The sequence below is a fragment of the Crocodylus siamensis genome, chromosome 5, assembly GCF_052110815.1.
Source record: "Crocodylus siamensis isolate JL-2025a chromosome 5, ASM5211081v1, whole genome shotgun sequence".
Taxonomy (NCBI): domain Eukaryota; kingdom Metazoa; phylum Chordata; order Crocodylia; family Crocodylidae; genus Crocodylus; species Crocodylus siamensis.
Window position 1 is genome coordinate 161528779 of NC_143399.1, and position 8938 is coordinate 161537716.

Below are 8938 nucleotides of genomic sequence, written 5' to 3' on the forward strand. Positions count from 1 at the left end.
TGTGTGCTGTTTTCATGATGGTTGATCTGACTGTGCAACCAGGAGACGTTTTATCTATAATAGACCTCAGAGTCCATCTATCCAAGAAGTGATTTTATACTATGATCTGCTGCATCAGCTAACAATTATGCTGTTAAAACAATACATCAGAAAGCTACATGGCTATCTCCTTTCCCATGCTAAAGTGTATGCAGCTCAGTAGTAGCTCATAAATGGTTCTAAATTTATATAGTTTCCATCCTTTCCTTCTACAATTCTGAACAAGAGAATAATGGATTCAAACTGATCAAGTTTGAATCCTATAGCTACTAGAATTCAAAATGGGTAACTATTCCAAAGCTCCCCCCCCCAACACAACGCACGCTGTAGGATAGAATAATCTATTGTGCCAAACCCCATTCAAGGAATCTGAAGACAAGATTAAAGATTTGAGCCTACTGCAGAACTACGAATTCACTAGTAAGTTTTACATTAATTTCCAGTGCCTGTGGGCCTCCCTGCCTAAATCTATCTACCAAGGATCCCTTCATTTTTCTTTCTAATACACCTTTTTTTAAAATCAAAACAATAGAGCATTTTTATGGTTGGTTGACATCTTTTAACAATACTGCTTTCAGTATACCCCAGAAAAACAGATTAAGTTCCATGTAGTAATCAATAGGAGCAGTGGAACTGCCAAACAGGATTATATAATCCAGGAATACTCAACCCCTGTTTTGTAGACAAGGTCCAGCCCCTGGAGCTGCGTCATCCACTCCCTAGGGCTCCCTAACCATCTGGAAACTTGGTGACAGAGGAGCAGTGGCAGCATTAATTGCTGCTCCTCTGCTGCCAAGTTTCCAGACCATTTGCTAGATAATGTGGCCTTACACACCAGATTGCACCAGCACACAGCCAGATCTGGGCACATGGAGTTGGACCAGTATGTGGCCAGATCTGGGTGCATGGGGTCTCATCCAACCTTTGGGTCAGAAGTTCAGAAAACACTCATCTAGTCCAGTGTTCTACTTCCAGCAGCCTGTAGCAGATATTTCAGGAGATAATGAACAAAGACTGAAATAGTCCCTCCATAGGAAATTTAGTTATCATCAGATAGTATGACTGACAGTTTATAACCTTATTAATTACATCTTGTGTTACTGCAGATACTATTCATGTACGTTTTAGCAGAGCCAAGTGGCAGGGTTAGAGTATATACCTTTGACCTTTTTGTAATCTTTGCGTGCCCCACCCACAATAGCAATCCTCATACACCTTTACCTTGCCAACGTGTAATACCACAGTTCACACATGCCTGAAGCAGGTCCTGCATTGTGCAATTTCTCAGCAGGTCCAGTAGGGCTAAACGCCTGCTAATCTTCTCTTTGTTATTTGTAATCAGTGATTAAAGACTGAGCAGACTGCTTTCTGAAAAACAAAGCTTTGTTTAATTTTAATAGGAATGCAGAAAAGTATAAAAAAAAAGATCTGTAAGCAAAGGAGCAGTCTTAAGTGCATGCTTCTATTCCCTAGTGCTTAACTTGCCAGCTGGTTAAGAGACAGACTCTGGGAAGTGACTACTTTAGTGTCATGTTGATATTTAGGCTCCTATCTTTGGCAAAGTACCTGTGCACCATTTGGCCGAAACCAAAGTAGCAACACCTTCAGCTAATAGCCCAAGGATGGTCTCTTATCCTCCTGACCTGTTTACTAGGAGGTATTTTATCTGAAGTGTTGTTAATATAGATGATATTAAGATAAGCAAGAGCACAGTATATATAAAATTACAGAACAATATTTCCAAATTATTACAGATCAACTTCAAATCTTGTACAATAAGGACCTGTAAAACAAAACGAGAGGAACAATTACTTTTCAGTTGTTTCTTACAAGTTTCTCTGGAGCCAAGTTTTATTTTTACATTGCTCTTGGGCTTAATATTGAGAACTTCTTATTTAAAAAGCTATAGTTACATCACCTATGCAGTTTGAAGTTGGATACCTGGGATCATTAAGTGAAACAGTTTAGCGCTTCTACACATACACAGTAGCTGGCTAAACTGTGTTGTCCTTCAGTGTAAGCATATAGACATCCATGTAATTCTGAATTTACTGCTCCTGAAAATCCATGTTGCATCTCACAAAGCCTGGCTCTTCCTCTTAATCAGTGATTAACAGAGCAAGATAAATATGCCACAGACCTCAAACAAGACAGAAAGTCCTGCTATGCCTATCTCCCTAGACCCTCATTTCAAATAACAACAGTAGCTTCCTTAACTGAAGGATGCAATGCTATTAGCTGCAAGCGTACAGCTGCAATCAGTGACTTCCCAGGAGATAGATCACAGGGCGATAAGGAGCTAATACAAGTCTCAGATGCAGATTAGTCAAAGAAACATACTACGAAGAGTGGGTTCCTAACTCTGCCATCACAAAATATGTATACGGATGAATTCATTACATTAAAAAAATTACGCAACACTTTTGCCCACTCCTCCCGTTTGCCTGCATTTCCCAAATCTTCCCATTCACAAATATGAACAATCTTGGCTGGTTACATCCACACATGGATATTTACAAATGTTTATGTTACATTGCATAAAAATACCACAAACAGAGTTACATCAAGAACCATTTGTCATCTCTGGCGTATCAGCTTTGATCTGGACAGACAGAAAAAGGTTTCTCTCCCTCAGTGAAATATTTTTAAAAGAGGCTGCAATAGCATCAACTGTTATCTTGCTAATTAAAGCTTGACAAGTGGTCAGTACTTGTTCAAATACATGTTTGCTCAGGAACTGCAGTGAGTCTCATCTTACTCCCAAGCTATTTGCTAGCTGGACCAGGAATGTAAATTAACATTCAGCTATGTAACTAGAAAAAGCACCTAACCTGCTGCAAGTTAATTTACCCCAAATGATTAACCCTGTATAACCAAATTAAACAAGAACAGGCTACTGTCTTTCCCAAGATAAGGATGAGAAAGTTTGCTTGGCCAGGTTTTAAGTATTCATTCCTTTTCTTCCATGCCTACTACTGCCCTGATACAATTCATAAGTTATGGAAGAATCTAGAACAATTGTTACAAATATTTACTTTTAAATTTTCCTTTTAATTTCAAATAACATTTTTTTTAGGCCAAGTTGATGTGGATCCAGAGTATGAAATAGAATCCCCAACTGGTAAAGTCTGTTGGCAAAAGCTCTGGTTAGGCACCCTTCTACCAGCAAAAGTTCTACCTACGAGCAAAATGTCAAACTGCATACACTAGCACAAAGTGCAGCTTTACTGGTATCACTGCCAGTAGGAGTGTTCTGTTAGTACAGTTAGATAACTCCTAGAGTGGACGTAGGCTGAATGTAAAACTTGTAGCTCTGGCTTTACGTCTTCTTCTTTCAACATGTTGATTTAAGTTTTTCGTTTGGTAAGAATGCTACAGAATAGCAAAAGGAAAAAATATCCACACAGGAACTAGACCACTTTAAAAAACATACAGGATCCCTCCAAAAGTTTTCGCTTATGGTGCTTAACTGTGCATAACAATGTGCTTGCATGCTATTGCCTCTATATTTCAACTTCTCCAGGATGCAGAACTTCAATGGGAGTTTATAGTACCAGTGTGCTCCTTCTTAAAGATGGCAAGACAGTTGACCTTTCAATGTGCAACTCCTAAAATATTTATCCGTCTGGAAAAATAGGTAGCAAAAAAGATGTTAACAATTTCGAGCAAAATGGCAAATAACCAATTCTCCAAAAGATAGGAAAAGGCAGGGTAGGGTGACACCTTAGAGACTATTCATTCAAAAAGGCACAACTTTTTGTAGGCAACAGACTATGAAAGTATATGCCTTCCTGAACAAGTCAGTATAAAGTCAGGCAAAAAAAGTCATCCTGGAGACCCATATGGCTAATTCCCACTTTGGGTAGAGACACTCTGTTCTCAGGATGAAGCATATAACGTTAGGATGACTGAAAAAGGCCAGCTTGATATTTCAGCGTCCTCTCCTTTGAAGACACTGTGCAACTCCCAATCTAGGGAGTGAAAGGGCAAACAAAATGCATGTTTGTCAGAGGGTGAACTCTCCCCAACTCTTCCTTCCTTTAGAAGAGCACTTTTTGCTAGATCTCTCTCTACTTGACAGACTTGGAGAGTGTTTATACCATCTAAACTAGCTCCAGGTTGACTCCCTCTCCCCACCACCCATTGCCCTGGTCGCATGAACAGACTTGCAAGTGCCAAATTAAAGGTTGCTTTGCATGGGTACTTGGATTATGACCACCACTGCTGTGCATTTTATGCCTACTAAAATAGCATCTACAAACTGTTCCATAGGTAAGGTCAAACACTTCCATATCATGAAGCTGAAATTTAAAAATCGTTGAAGAAGAAACTCAGTTTTGTCCAAGTTAGTGAGGAAAATTTACTTGCATTTCTTATTGGAAAAAAAAAAAAAAGTCTAGGTAGGCGCTGAACCCTTACAATGTTTTGACAAATTTCAGCTCCATGTATGCCAACTCAAAAGCTGTTTGGCATGTATGAGAAGAGCCACACAGTGCACTGACAAGTACACACATGCTTAAATTAAGACTAAAATATGCCCAGTCAAGGAGAATAAAGTTTGCCTTCACTGGATAAAAAAATTTTGGTAAGATTATACAATAGCATATAAAAGTTTCATAACTAATTCTTATGGTACTGTACATTATATGTGAAGCACATTGGTATTCAGATGGAAAGGCTTACATCACCACTGAAACAAACAAGTGGCTCCACCTAGAAGCAAGCAAGTTTCCATTATGAACATATGGGACATAATACAAGCGTGCCATTGATATTAAAGTCTTTAATAGGATACCTGTGATTCATAACATTGTCACATTTACGACTCTTATCACATTAATAAGATTTCAGTTTTCATGCAGATAGTTCTACTGCTATCCAGAGCAAGTTATGCACAAAAGGCTGAGGAGACCACTTCTCCACAACTCAAGGAAGTCAAACACCTCCCTGCAGGCTTGTTTTGAGTTGTTTATTGAGGTTCAAGAAGTTATCCACATTTCTATAAATATAGACATTACTGAGTAAGTGACTTTCAATGTCACTAGTGCAGGTACATATAACCAACATACAAAAGCTCCACTGGAAGCTACTTCAGTTCTCTCGAAGGACTAGGGCATCATAAAAAGAACAGCTGTCTCTTTCAATTATTGAAGACACTAAAGTGCATTTTTGGTTACTTTCTGGACAAACAGCTGCTGGCTATAAAGTTTGATTTTACACAGATATCTGTAAGTTACAATGATTAAACATTCAGATTTGTAGCTGTTATCCTCCTAATGCATGGCAGTAGGAAAGAGAATGCATTAAACTTTGCTGGTTGAGTAAGATCGATCTTGCATTGTTCCTTTTAATTTGACGCTTCTAATAAAATTTAAAAAGACAACCTACCATTCTGAAAAGTTTTACAGCACCACTAAAGTTAGTCTTAAAATCCAGGCTCTACTTTAGCCCTTTCAACTGCTAATCAGATATCTAAAATGTCCAAAGTTCTGTACCAGTAAGAAAAACTATTCTCCCTTTCCTGTCAGACACTATCCCGCCCAGTTAACACTGTTTGCACACTTTGTAAACAAGAACAGCTTAAAGCATAATTAGAGCAGAACACAGGCCCATCTTTAACTTGTTTTCCCATAACATCAAGTGTTTCAAGTGTATAAAGCTTTGCTACGTTCCTAACTGAGTACTGCAAGAATCATAATTAAAAAGGGGTATAATGAGAATGACCTAGCAGTACAATTTCATTAAGACTAGACATTCTTGGAGATTTAAAAAATAAAATAAAAAGTGCTCTGCCACTTTTTGTTCTTTTTACTTCATCAAGATCAGTTTTATTGCCAAGAATCCTGAACTGGTAAAAACCAGCGGAGTGCTTAGTTGCTCCATTTATCTCCCTTACTACAACCACTGATTTTCTTTTTTTTTTTTTCCTTCCCAATAAGTTGGAGTATATCACATTAAGTTCTCTTATGAGGAGCAAGCAAGATTTCTTGAATAATTTTCCTAATTATGACATAGGAGTATGCTCTACACCTGATTAGCACTGAATAACGATGCATGGCTATTTCTAAGCAAACCTACACACCAAAACATGCCACATGTTGGGAAAACTGATCCATGCTCCTGTGTATTGTGTACACTTTTAAGTTCACTTAAGAAGTCTTTCTTTTATCAGAGTCCACAGAACTGAAGTTTCAAGTAAAAAAAAAAAAAAAGTATTTGAACTAAGTGGTTAGACTTTAAAAAAAAAGTGTCAATTAAAAACATTGTAGCCAACTCTCCTATGGGGAGAGGGGGAGCCAAACAAGTTAAAAAAACCCAGGCTACATACGCACTAAAATTAAAAGTTTTTAAAGCTGCATATGTTCACCTAAACACTCCACTTATGAGCATTAAAAAAAATCCCAAGCAAACACTGAATACCTTTAATGCAAATTGCTTGCAAAAAGGGCACCTTTCAAATATATGAATACAATACCAAGTAGAAAATCCTTCCTTTATTTGGCTATTTAGACATCCACGTCACATATACCCACCCATCTGTTTCCTGATCATTTTATGCTATCTGTGAAGAAATGCAGTGCCAGAAAACTTGGATATTTTATTTTTCTTTTTTTTATAAAAAAAAAAAAAAGGTTCCTGGTCTGCACAACCTGGCGGGAGGCGCAGTTGCGTAAGTGATGGTTCAACATAACTGAGCTTAACAGCATCCCAGCAGCAGCGGCAGCAGTCGGCCAGGCACCGGAGGCTGTTTCACATCAAATTCAGACCACGAGCTCCTGTAAGCGAGCGGCGGGAGGGGGGCTCATCTCTTCTTTTTCTGCTGCCGCAACATTTTCCTCCGCTTGATGATCATATCGTGCAGCTTCTCCAGTCCCTCCTTGAGTCCGTCGCCAATGATGGCACAGGTGGGCTGCAAGTGCCAGGGCGTGGAGGAGCTGAGCTCGCCCAGCGCCAGCATCTTCTCCATTTCGGAGAGAGGCAGCGAGTTCCTCAGGTCCTGCTTGTTGGCCACCACGAGCACGGGCACCCCTTGGTTCTCCGAGATCCGCGTGATCTTGTGCAGCTCGGTCTTGGCCTCCTCCATGCGCTCCACGTCCACCGAGTCCACCACGAAGACGATGCCATCGGTGCAGCGCGTGTAGGACTTCCACAGCGGCCGCAGCTTCTCCTGCCCGCCCACGTCCCAGAAGTGGAAGGTGACGGCGCGCGAGGAGCCGCCCAGCGTCACCTTGATCTTCTCCGTGTTGAAGCCCTTGGTGGGCACCGTGTTGACGAACTCGTTGAACTGCAGGCGGTAGAGCACGGTGGTCTTGCCGGCCGCGTCCAGCCCCAGGATCACGATGTGGAAGCACTGGAAGGCAGGCAGGCTGGACAGGAGCGGCGCCTGCTCCGACAGCCCATTCCCCATCGCCGGCGGCGCCGGGACCGCGGCCGGGGCAGGCAGGCGCGGGCTCCCCCGCTCGCCCCGTGCCCGGGCCCTGCACGCAGGACGAGGCGCCGCCGGCCCAGCCAGGTGCGCGGACGCTGACGTCAGCTTCTGATCCGCGCGGCGCCACGGATACCGCTGCCACTGCCGCGCCTCTGCTGGGGCTCGGACCTAGCCCCGCTGGCCTGCGCCCGCCTCTCCGGCTCGCGTCTCATTGGTCGCCTCTCACTCCGCCCACTGCTCCGATTGGCCCGCGCTCCGTCGCTCACCGCCGGCACCTCCCCCTCCATTTCCACCTGGGCGGGGGGAGGTGGCGCCAGCCCCGCCCCCTCCGCTGCGGGGCTCAGCCCGTGCCCCGCCCCTGAGCGCTGCCCACGCCGCTCATTGGCCCCAGCCGCCGCTGCTCAGCGGGGCGCTCCGCCCATACCTGCCGGGAGATGCGGCTGGGCTCGGGACTGACAGGGGCTAGCGAGCTGGCGGCGGGGGAGCGGGCTCCTCATTGGCCCCGCCGCGCACCCGTCTCCTAGCAACGCGCTTCAAATGAGGCAGGCGGGCCCGGGCTGCCTCCCCAGCGCGCCCTGGCCGGGCACGTGACACGCCCTCCCGTCTGCCCCTCCCTCCCCCCAATGCAAGACAAGGGACTTTTTGCTGAGGAAGGGGTAGACTTGGGTTTGAGTAAAAACAGTAAGTGTGTTTCATAGTTGGTAGGGTCGGAAGGGACCTAAGCAGATCATCATGTCCGACCGCCTGCCAGCAGCAGCACTGCAGAAAAGGACTTGGGGTTTACAGTGGGCAGTAAGTTGGATATGAGCCAGTAGTGCGTGTTTGTTGCAAAGAAAGCTAATGGCACGCTGGGCTGCATTAAGAGTGTTGCCAACAGATCAAGGGAAGCAGTGGTGAGGCCAACTCTTGAGTACTGTGTCTAGTTTTAAGGTCCCCTGCTACAGAAGAGAAGACCCAGGTGAGGGTGGGATTTAATAGCAGCCTTCAGCTACCTTGAAGGGTGATTCCAAAGAGGATTGAGCTAGACCTGGGACTGACTCCATTTTCCAGCAGCCCTCGCCTGTGTTTTTGTGGCCAGTTTCCATGAAGACCCCAGCAGTGACAGTGCAGGGCTGGGGTTTCCACAGAGATGGGCCTGAGCAGCGCTGGCACAGCACATGGCTGAGCAGGAAGCTGCTGGGGCTGGGATCTTGCAGTACAGTTCCTGCGCAGCTGCATGCCCTGTCTGTGCTGCTGGGGCCAGTTTCTGTAGAGATCCTGGCCCCATGTTGCTGGGGTCTCCATGGAAATTGGCTACAGTGATGCAGGCAGGAGCTGCTGGGAAATGGAATCCAGCTGCCGGCCAGATCCATCATTTTCCCCACTTCTAAACTAGACCGTTTTCAATGGTGGCAGATCACAACAAGGAGCAATGGCCTCAACTTGCAGCAATGGAAGCTTAGGTTGGATTTTAGAAAAAGCTTTCTCACT

At 44.1% G+C, this 8938-nt stretch overlaps 1 protein-coding gene across 1 annotated transcript; it reads right to left on the reverse strand.

The window, feature by feature from the left end:
- Positions 1–4807: 4807 nt before the first annotated feature.
- ARL4A (ARF like GTPase 4A) lies at positions 4808–7663 on the reverse strand. The gene has a single exon (XM_090046892.1). The coding sequence runs from the start codon at positions 7445–7447 to the stop codon at positions 6842–6844; it is 606 nt and encodes a 201-aa protein (XP_089903018.1). The 5' UTR covers positions 7448–7663; the 3' UTR covers positions 4808–6841.
- Between the last annotated feature and the right edge of the window lie 1275 nt (positions 7664–8938).

Excerpts from the sequence above, each read along its gene's own strand:
- ARL4A (XM_090046892.1), bottom strand. The coding sequence starts at position 7,447 with ATGGGGAATGGGCTGTCGGAGCAGGCGCCGCTCCTGTCCAGCCTGCCT.